The 18,954-nt window shown below is 40.1% G+C and overlaps 1 protein-coding gene across 1 annotated transcript in view; it reads left to right on the forward strand.

Annotated features, from left to right (window-relative positions):
* The window catches only part of CDH20 (cadherin 20), a 239,241-nt gene that overhangs the window by 163,179 nt on the left and 57,108 nt on the right, over positions 1-18,954 (forward strand). Inside the window, 1 exon segment of the mRNA XM_042465402.1 lies at positions 16,483-16,777. Within this exon segment, the coding sequence (XP_042321336.1) occupies positions 16,483-16,777 (295 nt within the window).

Here is an 18,954-nt window from a genome sequence, read left to right on the forward strand (position 1 = left end):
TATTGTAATAATAATAATAATAATAATAATAATAATAATAATAATAATAATAATAATAATGTTTTTATTTCTATCCCCGCTCCTTCCTGCGATCAGGGCGGCTTACAACAGGGTTAAAATGACAATACATACAATACATAAAGATTAAAATACAGATATATCAAACCATCCAATAAAAATAACAGGCAAAAAAAGCCCCATAGCCCAACCTCTTGGCCACGGAAGAGGAGGGAGGCCCACAGGATTTTAATCGGGGAATGCCTGTTGGAACAGGAAGGTTTTCAGGTCCTTCCTGAATTGGGCCAGGGTGGTGGTCAAGCGGAGCTCAGTGGGCAGCGTGTTCCAAAGGACTGGGGCAGCAGTGGAAAATGTCCTCCGTGTGGTGGAGGATAATCTAGCCCCAGGTACCTTCAGTAAATGCTGCCCAGATGTTCTGAGGGTGCGAGGCGGAATGTACGGGGAGAGGCGGTCCTTCAGGAATTCTGGGCCCAAGCCATTTAGGGCTTTATAGGTAATTACCAACGCCTTATATTGGGCCCGGAAGCGGATGGGCAGCCAATGGAGATCTCTCAGCACAGGAGTTATATGGCTGGCCCTGGAGACACCAGTGACCAGCCTGGCTGCCATGTTCTGCACCATTTGAAGCTTCCGGGTTTGGTATAAGGGTTGCCCCATGTAGAGTACATTGCAGAAATCCAGTCTCGAGGTTACCAGAGCATGTGCAACAGTTTCTAGGTCCCTCTGGGCCAGGTATGGACGCAGCTGGCGAATAAGCCGAAGCTGATGACAAGTGCTCTTGACCGTCGCATTCACCTGAGCAGTCAGGTGAAGCGACGAGTCAAGAAGCACCCCCAGACTGCGTACGGAGTCCTTCACAGGGAGCGTGACCCCATTCAGGACAGGTGGAACCACCGCCATTCCTGGACCAGGGGAACCTATCACAAGTACCTCCGTTTTCTCTGGATTCAGTTTGAGTCGGTTTTCCCTCATCCAGCCCATTACTGACTCTAGACAGGCCTCGAGAGGAGAGACGCCATCCTTGGTCACTGCATCAGTCGGAGACATAGAGAAAATAATTTGGGTGTCATCAGCGTACTGATAAACCCGTGCCCCATGTCTCCGGATGATCTCTCCCAGCAGTTTCATGTAAATGTTAAATAGCATGGGAGACAGAATGGCTCCTTGAGGGACCCCGGTTTTAAGGGGTCTCTCGTCGGAGCATACGTCTCCCAGCTGCACCATCTGGGACCTCCCAGAGAGGTAGGACCAGAACCACTGGAGCGCAGTGCCCCCGATTCCCACCTCTGCCAGGCGCCCCAGAAGGATACCATGGTCTATGGTATCGAAAGCCGCTGAGATGTTCAAGAGCACCAACAGGGACACGCTTCCCCTGTTGATGCCCAGACTACTGGCAGATTTGCCTTTCTGCTCTCTTGGCCCTCTGATTTTAATTTGGGTTGTTTTAAATCTCCCTAAATACTCATGTGTCTATACCCCTCCATGGGCTACCAGTTTGGGTCAGGGCTCATTACAAGCTTTTGGTCCCAGTATTTAAAGCTCTGCATTTTAACCTTCCCCCAATACATGGCAGCCCGGCTTGTGTGGTATGTACCATCTAGGGATTTAAGATCTACAGGTAAAGGATTATTAGTGTTTCCACCAATGTGCACAGCTCTATCAAGGCTGTGAGCCTTTCACAATCTGGTTTGTTATTTGTGGAACAGTCTTCCTTTGCACCTCTGTCTGGAGGAAGATTGTACCTATTTCACTAGATTAAGCTGTTTAGTGTTGGTTGCCAAAATGAGTAGCAACTGAGGAGGATTTTGGTTTTTAAGTTTATTAGTATATTATTCAGTATGTTATAGTGTTGTGTTTTATTGTTTTGTTCTTGATTATATATGTCTGACTTTCCACCCTTTGATGAAAAGGGCATTATAAATAAATGTTGTTGTTGTTGCTGTTGTTGTTAGAACCCAAACTTTAGGACAGCCTTTCTTAATCTGACAATTTCTAGACCTATTCAAGTCCCATCATCCCCAGGCAACAACTGTATTACAGGCTTTGTAGTCCATGGGGGGTGTTTTCTAGGTGGAAGGAAAACAACTTTTCAACAACCGAAACAGCCCTTTTGATGTAACAAAATGTGTTGGAAAGGTCAATGATGATCACCTTTACCATTATCTATGATTAGACAAGCATTATCTATCTGGTCTAACATGGACGCTAACTTTATAAATAATGAGTTAATCAGGAATGATTTCACAAATTAAGTATTTTAATTATTAATGTAGTGGTAGCAAATGGCCCAATTCCTAATGTTGAATGCTATCAAATTTATTTTCTAGCCTTACAAAGTAAATGGATTTATTTCCCAAATCCTAATCTTTAACACTATCAATTTTTCCAGCCTAGCCCAATATTCCCAGCTCTTGTTGAAAGTGATTGCGCCCTGGTGGCACAGTGGTTAAATGCCTCTACTGCAGCCACTCACTCAAAACCCAAAGGATGCGAGTTCAAGACCAGCAAAAGGGCTCAAGCTTGACTCAGGCTTGCATCCTTCTGAGGTCGCTAAAATGAGTACCCAGATTGTTGGAGGCAAATCAGCTTACAGTTGTAAACCGCTTAGACACTGCTTAGGTGGTATGAAGCGGTATATAAATGAAGTTTGTTTGTTTATTGTTAAAGGAAGAAAGGTATTCAAAGCAAGTTTGCTTCAACTTTAAAAAAACTGTTGTGAATCTGGGTGTGTCCTCCTTTATGTCCTTCCTTTATCTTCATCACTCTTGGGACTGCTGTGTAGATTATGGTTTTATTTATATTGTGAATACATGGTTGCATAGAGCCAGTGGCATCATGGAGGGTGAATGAAACGATCTCCCTTCATGGCTGCACAAAATTTATTTTTCCTTCAATGTATCCACTGTGATTATGTACACATTTAGACCTGTGCTAGTTTGAATTAGATAGAACTGAATGCAGAAATATCCTTTCAGTTTCCTAGATAGATAGCAACAATGCTATTTTCTCCCCAAAAGTTGCTAATACATGATGGCAAGATGATCGTAAATTTTTATTTAGTGCAGTTCAAGAGCTGGTGGGTTGTTATTAGTTGCTAGGTTACAAAAAAACACATAAAGTACAAGACTAGATGAGATGAATGCCTCAGGTGGCAGAAGCCAGGAGGCAGTGATGTTTGAGGATAGCGGTTTTAAAGCTTGGAAAGAGAAGACAGAGTTTCTGGGTCCTGTTTCTTTGGATGGGAGGACTGTCCCATTGGGACTATTCCATTGGCAGTTTGAAATAAGATTAAACTACCAGTCTAGCTGCTTCTTGTTTATAGAATATGGAAGGATGTCATCTTTTTGCTTGCATCAGCAAGCAAAAAAGAAAAAGTCATCCCTGGTAGAGAAGATTGTCCCTTTAGCTCTCTTATTTTCTAGGGACAAATAGGAGTGGGAAACCATTATATTTATGGACCTGCTCCTCCACATTACTTCACCAAGCCTTTAATTCATGATTCCATTTTCTTTGTTGATGGCTCTTCTTGATTAATGGAGGCTTGAGTGTGGATGTCATGGAATAAATTCTGACAGCACACCACTATGACCACCTCAAAAGTAGGAATATTGCTGTTTTGGTGTCGTTTTATTTTAGCATTCATTGGCAGAGTTGGTTGAACTCTCAAATAATCAGCAAGAAATGAAAACAACTAGAAAATATATAGAAAACAGAAAAATGGAGAGGAGGACAGAAAAATAGTTTGAATCACCCCTCCAACTGCATGTTCTTTCTTCTTTTATAAAAGGTGTTTATTTTATCCTCATGACAATAGAAGTCAAGGTTGGCCATACACAGCCATCCCCAGCCATAACCTGCCTGAAGGAGGAAGTAAAGCACTGTTCTCATCACATCAGCAGCAGAGCTCTTTTGACACAGCCATCCACTGTTACATGGGTGGTTTCTATATCACCTTGTTTCAAATGTTTCTCTCTGAGAAACACTCAGAGCCAAAAATTGTTGGAGTATCCTGCACTAGATTATTGCACAGAGCAGCATCAGCCCCCCAGATTGGATAGGACCTTCCTCAAACATTTCAGGGAATGGCAAATTTACTGCTCCTGACACTCCATCACATTGTCAAATGGTAGAACTGGTCCTCACTGAAGCCAATTCAGATATATCACATATGACAGTATATTTCTAGACTTTATATCAGAATGGTTATCCCCCCCCCCTTAGCTTTGAGACCAAGAGACAACTACTGTACTTACTATCTTTCTTATATAATTTAGAAGCTATGCCCTATCATTTCTTTCCTTGTTTACCAACTAGATTCAGTCCTTGCCTCCTTGTGATAAGGCTCCAAAGCCTACCTGTCCTAAGGCTTGCATAGCAGAAACATTTGCAATCTTAATTTCTTTTCTTCCCTCCCCCACCTTTCTCTTTTTAGGAAATAGAAGGTTGTATTCTATTTTTATAGCAAATATGCTCTGAAAACCTAATTTTTTCATTTTACAATCATCAAGCATTATGTCCACCAGAGCAATTATCTCACAAATACATACATTGCATTTTGATATGTACTTGGAACAGAATACAGAACAAATCTGTACAAACCTTTATATGTATGGACTCTCAGTCTTCACAGGATAGGTTAGTAAGAGTCACTTAAAGCTTGTTGGTGGATTTGAGCTTGCCTAGTCTGATTTCTTTTTCCTTTCTGTTAAAAAATCAGCTTTGGAAAATACTTACCTCTATTGCAAATGTAAGAAGCACTGCATCCCTTGACATTCTTTAATCAGATGGTACTAGCTGGGTAGCTCTTTTTAGGCTACAGAATACTTTACTCAGGGCATCTTGCCTCAAAATCATCCTTTTCTAGGGAAGTTATGTAGTGTGTAATACTTGCTTTCAGAAATAACACTGTATCCAGCTAAAATAACTGAAATCACTTGGGTATTCTCTTCTGCTCTCATTTAGGAGAAGACATTATATGTGTCTGAGTGAGAGGTGGAGCGGGGTGGGGAAAGCATAGACCCCTCCTGATATTCTTTCATATATGTGTTAGGGTTATCTCACAGCTTTCTGGTTATCATTCTAGGCAAGGTGATGTGGAAACTCTCAGTTCATTCCCAGGCCACCCCCCTTATTTGTATGGATTTCAAATTACAGGGATATGGGGTGGGGTGGGGGTTCTTCCTGACATCCTGGATGGCAGCTGACAATCAAAACAGAGAAGAGTGGCCTAGAAGAAGGACCCATGGACTTCTTAGCTTCAGATCTAGGTTTCATCCTTTGTGCCTGCCCTCAAAATGGATGTCAGGTAGCAGAGGAAAGAAATGTGACAGAATCATAGAGAAGAGGTAGGATTTATTCTGCACTCCAAATGTTGTTGAGCCGCAACTCCCATCATTTCTAGCTATACTAGCCAGTGTTGAGGAATGCTGGGAGTTGCTGTTCAACAATTTCTGGCTGATTCTTACCCAAGTTTTAGAGAGCTGCTGCCAGGCAGAATTGAAAATACCAGGCTGTAGGATGAATCACTGGGTCTGACTGGTAAACCTTTCATAACACAAAGAGTTTGGAAGTTAACGTACATTTGACTGCATATTTCACCTGGGATAGCAGTACTCAAGAAACCCCTAGTAGGATACTACACCTTAGTAAATAATAATGCTGTTCTTTTGCCTTGTGTATCTGTCTGCACATCTATCCATCGATCTATCTGTTTCCCTGTATATTCCTGCCTGAAGTATGAGGTCCACTGGAGGGACTCTCCTCTCATCCGTCAGAGAAATATACAATGGAAGAACATGGGAGGGGGGCTTCTCTGTTGTGGCAACCCAGTTATGAACCAGTCTCCCCTTAGTGGTCCAGTTGGCTCCAGTGCTGATGTGATTCTGGCATGAGGTAACAGCATAGTTGTTTATTAAAGCTTTAGGAGCATGGTAGACTTTATTCAAATCTGTCTGTGTGATTGGTTTTTAATTGTTTTACATGCTTTTAAAGCATCCTGTTTTAATTGTTAAATGGTGTGGTAAGCTTTTTATGGAGCTAGCATGGTGTAGTGATTTAAGTGTTGAACTATGCCACTGGGGTTCAAATCCCATGTAATCCCACTGGCTGACCTTGGCCAAGCCACACTCTCTCAGCCTCAGAGGAAAGCAAAGGCAAACCACCTCTGAAGGCATTTTCCTTGAAAAACCTGTGATAGCTTTGCCTTAGGGTTGGAAACATCTTGAAGGCAACAACATGATTTTAGACTTTAAATTGCTTTTTTAAAATTGTTTTACACTACTCAAATGGATTTTATTGTACTCTGACCTGAGAACCTTGAATACATGATAAAATATAAATATTTTAAAATAAATTAATGTAATAGAAATTTTGCTTTTTGAGACCTTATCCCCACCAAGTACTAGGGACCCTTTAAAACCGGGCCATTTTCTCCCCCTAGAATTATACGTATGCAAAAATATATCTCACAAAGTCCTACAGCAAGAGATGGTTTGGTCTATTCAAAAGAGGAAGAAAGAAAAAACATACAGCCGGGTTCAGTAGAACAAGACAAATCTTTTTTTTTTTTAAATGGGTCGCATCCTCCCCTCAGATTGCTTCCTAGTGGTCTCATTGATTTCAACATTGTTCTGTTCTGAGATAGCCTACCATCAGTAAAAGCTATTTGCTTCAGTGATTTTAATGCAGTGTTGAAACCATCTAAAACACTGTATATGTAAATACACAACTATTTCCTAAGGGAAAGGAGGGGGGGAGAGAGGAGTTAGATCACAGATGGACACTACTACGGTGTCAAAACTGCTGTAACAAGCAATTTTATAGATAAGCGTGCATGAATTTATTTTTTGCAAACATAGCTTTTCTTGCCATTTTGTAGCAATACCCATCCATGCAAACAAAAATGTCTCTGAATATTAAGAAGAAAGTATCTTCAGTTTTTATTCTTCTTGCTATTTTCACTCATCTCTGGAGAGAAGAACTAACTCAAAAAGCTTCAATAATTCTACAGTGTGACTGAAACAAAGCTACTTGTGGTATTATTTTGTCAAATAGTACCTCCCATTTCCAGCCAACACATTCGTGTTATTTGAATGTTGTGCTGTTCTTAACAGCATTATAGAATGGAATCATAGATTCTTAGACCTGGAAAGAACAACAAAAGCTTTCTAATCCAACCCCCTGCAGTGCAAGAATATGCAACCAAAGCAATACTGAAAGATGGCCAAGTACTGTTTAAAGATATGCAAAGAAGGAGAGCCTATCACCTTCTGAAGCAGTCCATTGCATAGTCCATTCATTTTCTTTTTTTCTTCTTAGCTTTGTAGTCTTTAGCAACATTTTAGATTGATAGTGGTTGGTGGCTGGTGGTTGCCTTATCAATGGGACAGTGTATCCATTTTGGCTTTAAATCTGAACTACTAATAACAATTTATTATTATTATTATTATTATTATTATTATTATTATTATTATTTCTTACCTGCCTCATCCCACAGATTAAGACAGTGAACTACAATAAACCAACAAATATGCAGCCGTTAAAACACAACTTCATTTAAAACATACATCAGTTAAAAAGAACAAACAACACACATGCGTATTAAAACAATCTATGTTTAAAATTCATTGCTTAAAATTTACACTTCTAAAAATCATCTGGATAGGCCTGTTAAGGAAAAGCAACATGGGATATACAGTGAATGAAATAAAACATGTATGTGAGAGTCAGGATGACTCAGCAGAAGCAATTAGAAGCCACACAGGTGTGAAAGGTAATGTAGTTAACAAGTCCTAAATGCCAAGGACAGAAATGCAAAGTGGATAATTGAACACACCTGAGAATTGTTAAAGTGGACAAGGCTGAGATGATGAAATCATTAATTATGGGATGAACCAAGAGAACCAATGAAAATGGTTGTACACACCCACTGGGTGGAAACAGACAAGAGTGGGTGGTATCTTGCAATGACTATAATAATGGCTATAAATCCCAATGTATTTTGTGGGTAGTAGTGGATAGTAGTGAGGAGTTGTGTTGGATAGTTTTGGAGCTGTATATAGTAGAATAAAGTAGATCTTTTATATAAGACTACTGAGTTGTCTGGTGTCTTGGGTGAAGATACAAGAGCCAGCTGGATCCTGAAGAAGTGGGAAGACTTCTGTGGAAGCAAGAGTGAGAAGGCTTGGAGAGTTTGTCAGGGTCTTCAGCCTATTCTCTGTAACTCTGCTGCTTTAGAGCAAAGCTTTAACCACTGACCAAAACTGGTCAGCGCCGGTGCGTAACAAGGTGGTGAGTTCGAGCCAGAGATAAAGAGCTACAACTCCCATCATCCCTGACAAGGCCTTCAGGAAGAGATTAATCTTCAATGCTGTTTTAAATGCAGACATTGTATTCAGCTGTCTAATCTTTCTGGCAGGTCGTTCCAGAGGAAAGGGTCTGTATGATATGCAGAATCTATTTTGGTGAAAGGTTGGACTAAAGTTTGGACTGTGCCCAGAGCACAGTTTCCATCCACTGACATAGAAGCTGCCATTACTGAACCAAATTGATATGTAACCCTTTTAGCTTTGATATTTCTAGCAAAATTTCCATGATGCTGATTCCGATGGAAAAACATGCATTATTGTCCTGAGTAATTCATTAACATACTGACTAATACATTATGTTTATTATATATAAATTTAATTATAATCAAAGATTTACTATACTAAGCTGTATATTTTTTTAAGAAATATGTGAATGGAATGAGTGGCTAAAAATTTGGGGAAATGTGAAGAACAAAAATGGCACCACAAATGAGCTCTGAGATATTTAGCATACTCTCCAACATTTCACAGATGAAAACTGGGAGGTATATGGACAAGTAACATCAGAGTGTGCTTAAGATGGCAAAAATTATTAATACACTGGTTGAAGTAATAAAAGATAAAGAGGATAAAGAGGGAGAGTGGAAGGAGAAGACATAAAGAGGGGCATTTTAAAATCAGCTGAAAAATGAAACAGTGCAGGATTAATGGGAACTATCCTTGCCCAGTTAGGACAGTGAGAGGGTATGATGCAGTTTTCTGGGTGTCATGATGCCCAGTTTCAGTATTCAAACATCCTGCAAAATGGCACATTCCAGGATCCATGCATCTGCAATAATACCATTTCAGAGTTTGTGATGAAATGAAACAGTGGTGGTCTCCTTGCCAATGCAAAAAAGGAAGAGAAAGAGCACCTGGGATGAAAGAAGATGGTGACTAAGAGCAAGATCATTATGAGCAGGGTCTGGCCTTTCTTGGAGTTTGGACTTGGCTGGCAATTAGTTCAGGGTAAAATTAATAAATTTGCTGTTACAGATGACCCTGTGTCAAACTACAGAGCCATCACGAATTGCAAGGCATCACTCACAATATCCTCCTTACTGGACAAGTTTGCTATCTAATTCTTGTGAATGGCTATTTAGGATCACCAACTCACAACCAGTGCCTGTGCTGCAGGCTAGTTTGCCACACTTTAGTTAGCTGTTTGTGTGAACAAGAACCATGGTGGTTGAGTCCAGTCAGTAATTGCAAAACAGAATTAAATTTTGTTGTTGTTGTTTTGTGCCTTCAAGTTGTTTCCAATTTATGGCGACCTTATCACTGGGTTTTCTGGGGCTGAGAGTGTGTGACTCACCCAAGGGCACCCAGTGGATTTCCATGGCTAAACAGAGCATCGAACCCTGGTTTCCAGAGTTGTAGTCCAACACTCAAACCACTACACCATGCTGGCTTCCTTGGATTAGATTATACAAATTAAAAGAACTAGTTTCTCTTATGTTATTAATTTACTCTTAAAAGCCTCTGTTAACGAGTTATTTGTTATTATATGTGTTCTACAGTCATTGAGGCATACCCAAGTCATGTTATAAGTGAACCTTAACCAGTAATTACTCTGTTCCTTTTATGATGTAACTGTTTTACCTACCTTTTGTAATTACATGAACATTTTTAACCTCCTCTTCCTCTTCCTGTATTACAATATATGTGAACCCTCATTATTTTAGTTTGGTTTATCTCATAGGCTAGCAGCATGTAACTGATTCTTTCCCCACAAATCATCTTTCACTAACAAAAAAAGTAAAGATTGTACTTTGGAACTTCAGAGCTGCAACTGTAACTATAAAAGGTAATTTTCAAAGTTCTGACTCGGAATAGCCATTTCTATTCCCATAAATTCAACATCATCATCATCATCATCATCATTATTATTATTATTATTATTTGTATCCCACCTCTGCCTGTATTGGATCGAGACTTATGTCTAAAATCATTATGAGTGGCTTTATGAAAGCAAATGGTGGGCAACTCTAAAGGCAGACTAATAGGCTGCTCTCTACTTGTTCTTCTCGGTTTGCTTTTAGTTTGTATTGACTGAAATAGCCCAGATACTGCCGATTAAGGTTTGGGCTTTAGGCCAAACTAAGTAGTCAGACTCACTATAGCTTTAGTTTCCTAATCCACCATTTATAAGTAGCATATCTTCTAAAACAGAGTTAAAGGACAAAAACTGGGTCAAAGGATTTAATCACATTGCCTGAATGCAACAGAACTTGCTGGTTTGGGGCACAAATCTCATGCATTGATACAACCTTGATTAGAGAGTAAAATGCTGATTCTACTTTCTTATTTTGACATTTTAGTCATCTTGATCCATTCCTTGGGAACACACTGGCAACAAGCTTGGAACCTATTCCTTAGCTAAACAGAAATATGTGGAGTTTTGTAATATCTTTCTCAATCACAGCTGCAGTATTGCTGATTCAGGGTATGACCTACACACCGTCTTCTGAATTCAATAAAAATAGGAGCAGAGTTTATGCAGGCCAAAAGCTGAATGTTGACAGGTTGGGAAGAACAACATTCCCCAAAGATGCATTCAGTCATAAGGTCAGGCCTTCTGGTTGGCGTGATTTGGCATTCACCTCTTAGTACAGTCAATAAAGCCCTCCTGACACAGAACAAATGATAATTTGATTCCCCATAGGAATTTAAGGATGCTCAGATGAAAAGTGCAATGCAGTCCTAGTAAAACAATTAGGGAAATTATCTGCACTTTTCCCAGTCTGATTGAAATTTCTCATAGCATTTTTACATACTTTTTTTACCTTGAGTATTTCATAGAGCAGAGAACCAGCATGGTGTAGTGATTTGAGTGTTGGACTAGGACTCTGGAGACCAGGGTTCTATTCCCAGCTCAACCATGAAACCTGCTGGGTAACCTTGGGCAAGCCACATGCTCTCAGCCTCAGGGGAAGGCAATGGCAAACCTGCTCTGAACAAATCTTACCAAGAAAATCCCTTGATGGGGTTGCCTTAGCGTTGTTATAAGTCAGAAAGGATTTGAAGGCACACAACAAGAACATATTCCATAGAGCCAGCATGGTGTGGTGGTTTGAGCGTTAGACTACAACTCTGGAAACCAAGGTTCAATTTTCCACTCAGCTATGGAAACTCACTGGATGACCTTGGGTGAGTCACATACTCTCAACCCCAGAAAATGACAACAGCAACAATATTTCATAGTCTTGGGTTTCTGTCCCTTCTTCATTGTGTTTTTTCCTTAAGTTCTGTTTTCACATTGTACTTTTGGTATGGATTTACCTCTTACCTTCTCTTTCATATTTCATGCATTTTTGGATGTCATACTGTTATAATGATACATAGGAAGGATGCTGGTTGTGGGAATTATAGTCTAGTACTTCTGGAGAGCACCAGACTTGGAATAGGCTGTGCTATAGGGTGCAACAGACTTAGGGGCCATTTAGACTACCTTTTGTACCGAATTGTAACCCAGATTAAAAGTGGGAAGTTCCCATTGGCACTGGTTTAAACACATCAGGATCAGGGTCTTGCACATCAGAGGCAGGGCAAATCTCCCTTAGAGCAGATTTTCCGAAAGTGGATTGTTTCCAGTTTCTTTTTGGAAAAACCAATTCTTCCCTGCTACCGGCAAATGTGAACTTGGCCCCGGTTATGAACGGGTCAAGTTCAGGGGAGGGATTTAGTTCAGAGGGTGGGCAGAGGGCAGAACATGCCTCCTCTCTCAAACCGGTTGCTTTGCAAGCAGCATTTTTTAAAAATATTTTTTCTGTGTGTGTGACAATATGCTTGTGCTGCATATGTTTCCCTTTTAAATTTGACAAATTGATACAATGTGTGAATGCTTTTGCTGCATATGTGTATGTAAGGAGAGATGGCATTCTGAGGTGGCAATCAGAGGGAAAGCAAAGAAAGAGGATGCAAAGATGGCATTCTTGGGTGGCAATCAGAGGGAAAGCAAAGAAAGAGGATGCAGAGATGGCATTCTGAGGTGGTTTCCCCTGAAAATGACTATTATTGTTATTGTTATTATTATTATTATTATTATTATTGTGACAGATTATGCGGATGCTTTGGGCTGGAAGGGAGGGGAAGAGGCTGGCATTTGGAGGGAGAGGCAAGGGCTTCAAAGGTAGCATTGGTCTGGAAGGGAAGGGAACAGGTTCCAAAGAGGAGGAAATGCTGGGCTGGAAGCAAAGGGGAAGCTGGAGGCTGGCATTCAGACACACACACCTGGAGGTTTTTAAATTTGGCAAATTAACAGAATATGAGAACACTGCTGCCAGTTTTGTTTTTTTAAAAGGAGGGGGAAGCACCCATTAGGTTGGCCAATGGGTGTAGGATATGTCACCTTTGACAAAAGTGGAAGTGAATTTGATTGACAACAAAGGAGGCTGCATTTTAAAGCAGTACTACAAATGGGAACTTCAGAGGAGCAAATTGCATTGATCAAGGTAAAAGGTAGTCCGAACTTCTTTCTGGGGAAATTCGGTACCAGCTCAGCGAGTCCAGACCGGATCTACCCAGGGCAAATGAGCGAGTGGGAATGGGGCCTTGGTATCTGTTCTGCCCAAACTTCCTGCAATATGAACACAATTAATGCAAGGGAGGGATGAAAGTGCCTCATTCATATTTCATTCAGTTTTAATAAATACAAATTAAAATTAACCAATTCTGAATTAAATTTTTATTCTTGCAGATTTCACTTTCATATTTATTTTCATTCAGATTAATTATTCTGCTTGAATTTAATGGTTGCTACAGCACTCTGTATGCAATGGTGTCGAAAGTTCAGTGGGACAAGGAAGACACTCAGCCACCTCTGAAAGTGAAGAAATATTCCAGTGTGCACCAGGAATGCATTTGTACTCAAACATTTATCTTCATCAGATTGGTATTCATCCACATCATCCTGCCATAGGATGTCTTTTCTTCCTAGCCTTGCCCCAGAATGCCTCCTAGATAAAGATGGCTTGGTTACTGATTAAAAGTAAAAATCCCCCCCCCAAAAAAAAAATCCTTGTCAGAATGGCATCTGGTCTCTAGTCTTTTTAAAATGTAGCAGAGGTTTCTCAAAACCCTTTAAAAATTTCATGCTATGGAATCATGGACACAGCACTCCAAAGCTGTACATTCAGGTCAGTTGAAAGAATAATTCAAAAACTGAAAGTCAGACTGCTTTAATCCATCGAACTTTTGACCCAGGATTTCAAGTTCAGAGAAAATTAAAGAACATTATTTTCTCCCTTGTCTCTAAAATGGGCATCTTCTGTCTCATCTTTCCAAAACATGGTCAGTATGATATCCTTCTGAGGTATGTTGCCATTTAGGTACAATATATCAGTTACATATATATGGCAAAATCTGACATGGCTGAAGCAAAAAACTAGATTCCCCTCAACTCCACTGACCAAAGAAGTACTTGACTGTTTCTGGCGATGGTGCATTGCATTTAAGATCAGCAGGCTAATGTTTGGACAGTGGTAACTGGTGGCGCAGTGAAACTTCTCCAAATTTTAAATGGATTTAAAGGAACAAATCAAGATGCTGAAGTTATATGAGTAATAGGGTTTAGCACATTTGAGGACCTCTTAGGCTGCATCCACACTGTAAAAATAATCCAGGTTGACACCATTTTAGCTGCCATGGCTCGATGTTATGGAATTCTGGGAACTGTAATTCTGGGAGATATTTAACCTCCTCAGTCAGAGAGCAATGGTGCCACAACAAACTACAATTCTCAGAATTCCATAGCATGGAATTTCATGGCAGTTAAAGTGGTGTCAACCTGGCACAGTGTGGATGCATCCCTAGAAGCATGGAATTAAACCTGGAGTGAATTCACACATTACAAACAAGAGACCCATTGCTACCATTGGATGCAGAGCAAGCCATATAGTTAACACAGCATTGCCCTCTAACATTGTTGTTCCATATCTCCAGCATCTTCTTCCTGAAGTGGGATCAGCATTCCCCATCACTGGGTTGGTTACAGGACAAAATAGAAGGCAAAATGAATTAGCTTCTGTCCTAATCTTTAGAAGAGAGTGTGTGTGTGTGTGTGTGTGTGTGTGTGTGTGTGTGTGTGTACTCACACACACACCTTCAAGTCACCTATCAATGTATATCCTCATGAATTTCATGGAGTTTTCTTAGGCAAGGAATACAGCCAGTTCCTCCCTCTGAAATATAAAGACTACAACACCTGGTATTAATTGGTGATCTCCCATCCAAATACTAACCAAGGCTGACCCTACTTAGCTTCCAAGATCAGACAGGATCAGGTGCCTTTAGGGAATAATGGGTTATAAATGAGCAAGGCACACTTATGGGTTCATCTGGTCATGTTGAAAGATATAGGCCATCATAGGAAAAGGAAGCAGGCAGGCAGGCAGGCATCATGTGGTTCTTTCTTTTTGAGAATTGAGGTACTGGAAGCAGCCATACAATGTGCTTATTCCTGCATTTTAAAATTACATTTATGTTAAACCTTTCTTTCAAAGAGCTTATGGAGGTATGTATGGTATCAGATGTTCAAATGAAAATACAATGCAGTTTTATACAGTATATGGTTGCGTCCTTGTCTCATTCTGTCCTCATAAGGATCCTGTGAAGTAGATTAGGCCAGAGAGAGCGAGAATAAATGGTCCAGTGTTGCCCAGCAAGATTTACAACCGAGGAGAATTTTGAACCTTCAGCTTCTCCAGCTCTTTTTCAGTACTCTAAACACAGGACCTAGACAGTTACTGCAATGGAGCAGGAAAGACACCTGAAGTTCTCTAATGTGTGATTAATGTTTTGCTGTATGAGAGAACTACAGCTGCAGTCCTAAAAATGTACTCACCAAGCAGCACGTCCCATTTTCTTCAGCAGAATTTACATCTGAGTAAAAACGTGCAGGCTTTGGCAGGGAGACATTTTTCAATTATTTTTCCCTGCCCCCATGCATAAATGTAAAGAAAAACAGGCAGATTTTCACAGCAAAGAAATCTTCATAAACTTATCCCCACTGTTGCTGCTTGTGGCTCCATAAGCTGTTTCATAAAGCCTCAAGTGATTTTGCTCTTAATATTTTTCAATTATTTCATAAGGCAAAGGTGTTTAGCAGACTTGTAACTAACTGAATCATTCTTCTTGCCTTTTGTAGAAGATAATTGATACTGCATTTTGCTTGTCTGTGTTCTGTTGCCTCCCAAATTATCAATGCCTACTCAGAACTAATTAGCTGCCATGCAGTGTGTTAATTCGCTAATTCCCTTTAATATTCTAGGATGCATTATCATCTGTAGCAGCTGTGTTGGTGTGTATATTCAGATGTTCCAAGCTGCTTACCTTGGCCTGCTCTTTTACAACGGTTACATTAGAACTTGCTCGTTTCCTGGTAGTTAAACTCAATTTTCTCTTTTTCCTATAGTCATCATGAATTTCTGCAAAATCTATTCAGTGCCATATGGCTGTTTTGCTGCTTTAGATCTAATCTTATGTTAATAATGAAAAACTAATCTGCAGGTGGGAGAGTCATAGAATATGCAAAGAAGCCATTGCTTTTTGTATGGAAACTGGAGGCCCCCCAATAATCTTATTCATTGTCTGGATGTTTTAAATGTTGCATGTTATTTCTTGCAAAAAGGCTTATATATTACAGAAAACTGCTTAAAAACTGTGCCTGTTACAATAAATGCACACTAAAGTGAGAAGAAGAGTTCATTCATACTTTTTTAAAAATCAGAAATGGAATAAAACCAGCAAAAAATTGGAAACAGGAAGTATTTAATATTCCCTGAAAATTGTATTTATCCTTTCTGTGGAGAGGGCCTTCTCGGTTATAGCCAGAGCTTGGAAAAGTTTGGGATTGGGACTACAACACCCTAAATCCATCAGGCAGCAAAGGCAGTGATCTTGCTGACCTAAGGATTCTGGGAATTAAGAGTCCAAAACAGTAATTTCCCAGGGTTGGGTTGTGGCAAACTATCTTTTCAATACTAACTCCAAGAAGGTATGTGGGAAATCCTTTTTATGGCCTTTTAGATACCAGATAATGACTATTCTAGTCTCTGATGAGACTATTTTATGTGTCTTAACTATATTTGGTTAAGTATCTATTTGTTTATTTTTGCAGCTCCATTCTGATATGGACAGAGGAGATGGATCAATCAAATACATTCTTTCAGGAGAAGGAGCAGGTGTAGTGTTTACCATCGATGACACTACTGGGGACATCCATGCCATACAAAGACTAGACCGAGAAGAAAGGTCCCAGTATACACTAAGGGCTCAGGCCTTGGACAGACGGACAGGCAGGCCAATGGAACCAGAATCTGAATTCATCATCAAAATCCAAGATATCAATGACAATGAACCCAAGTTTCTGGATGGACCATATGTTGCTTCAGTACCAGAAATGTCACCAGTGGGTAAGAGGGACTTTAAGAACACATTTTTGATTTTTAGACAACAAAGTGTGTCTTTTGTTGCACTGGAAAAATCTATTCAACAAAAGGCATTCTTATGACCATCTTCCTCAGAAAGAGAACAGACAGCATGGGGAGAGGCACAGAAAAAGCCAATACTCTTGGTTTCTGCTTTCTTTTTTCATGTGATAAGGGTCCTAAGAGTAAAAGTGTTGCAGAAGCGGAAGGTGGGATTGTCTGTCATGCTTCTAAAATGTCATCGAGGCTTCGCACTTTTCTCCTGTCAATGAAGCATTCACAGAGAAGCCAATTTTTGAATAACAAAAGATCCCTATTATTAAAAAAATGGCTTGTCCAGGCTTTTCCACAAACACTGGGAAGGAAAGTGGGAAGCCTCAAAGACATTTTAGAAGACGACCCCACCTTCACGTTTCTGCAACACTTCAGCAATGTTTTACCCACCTAAGTGCCTCCATGTAATAAGGGCCTATGTGAACACATTCCAGCTGTACTGAAATCCCCAAAGAGGGACTGTTAATTTGAAATCCTCCCTTTTCCTTTTCACTGTATTATCAATATCCTTTCCTTCCCACCCAACCACAGTAAGTATGTACTGTTTATCCATGATGGTTTGAAAGGCTTGGGGAATTACCTCCATTGTAGTACTTTAATAAATGCTTCCTTACCTGCTAAAAATGTCAGGATGGTGTCCCTCCCAACATCACATACAGAAACTGACTGGAGTAGCAATCTGAAGTAGCGTACATTGCCTTTCAACAATGCTATGAAAACAGGCATATTTAGGGGGCTCCAGGCAAGTTTTGTAGCATTCATAGCTTTGTCCTCTGAACAGTGAGGAACATGATGGCTCAGGTTGGGGGTGCAGCTGCTTCAGTAAGGTGCTTGACAACTACACACAAACATACAGCAGCCTGCAATTCCAGACAAATTGTGATGTAAAAATGAAGCCTATGAGATCACTGTTCATGGGTAGGCATAGACACTATGCAGGCCTGCTGTACTTTGAAGCCATAAAAGTGATACTGAGATGCTCAGTAAATGCACACTACCACCTGCCATCCATATGCCCATTACAAAGTGCAAAGACTCGTAAGGATGAGACCCTAAGGAACTCTGGCAGCAAGCCTTGCGTGTCATTGATTTCCAGGCTGTTTAGTGAACCCTGGGGACCCATCATCATCTGGTGTAAATTAGATCATTCATGAGCCTCAGCCAGTTTTACACCAGGAGCTAAAAGAGTCTTTGACTGGCCATAGATCAGGGAAAGCCAACAGTGGTTTAAAAGCACCTTAAACTTGGGAAGGTTTATAGGATAAGAAATCCACTGGCCATTTTGTAATGCCAGGTAAACTACCAAATGTAATCTCCACAAACTTTGCAGTTTATGAAGCAATGTTGACATCCTACCCTCCTACTCTCAAATGCTGTTAGTATTTCAGATATTGCCATACAAAAGGACAAATAGTTAATAGTTCCACTTTAGCCAAGAAAATATATATTACACTGTGAGTCCATTTCCTCCATCTTTCAGTTTGCTGTTGCTCTTCACCCACCTAAACCTCTCTCTCTCTCTCTCTCTCTCTCTCTCTGTGTGTGTGTGTGTGTGTGTGTGTTTACATGTGCCTTTAAATCACCTGATGAGTTATGGTCACCCCATGAACTTCACAAAGTTTTCTTAGGCATGGAATATTCAGAGGTGGTTTTGCCAGTTCCTCTGAAATATAGCCTACAGCGCCTGGTATTCATTGTTGGTGTCCTATCCAAGTGCTCACCAAGGCTGACCTAGCTTAGCTTCCAAACCTATGCCTAAAGGTTATTTGGAGTGATCACTGAGTGATCGTTCTGTTAATCCTTAGGTATGTTTTATCAATTTGATAAGAACCAAAGGTTATACAGTGAATGATATGCACAGTTAAACTGACTGGTGTTGTTTTGTGTTTGTGTATCTGTGGTAGGGATTGTACACTTGTACACTTTTTGTTGCTTCTGTTCCCTGAGTTTGCCAAAAATAAATTTTGCAAAGATAAATACTAAATTAGCAAAGAAAGAAAATACAAAGAAATTCATCAATGCTAAATGCTATGCAATGCAACCATTGTTAAGTACTTTTAATTCCTGTTGGCCTAAATGAGAGAAAATTGAACATACATTTAATTCTG

Source organism: Sceloporus undulatus, chromosome 4 (genome assembly GCF_019175285.1).
Source record: "Sceloporus undulatus isolate JIND9_A2432 ecotype Alabama chromosome 4, SceUnd_v1.1, whole genome shotgun sequence".
Lineage (NCBI taxonomy): Eukaryota > Metazoa > Chordata > Lepidosauria > Squamata > Phrynosomatidae > Sceloporus > Sceloporus undulatus.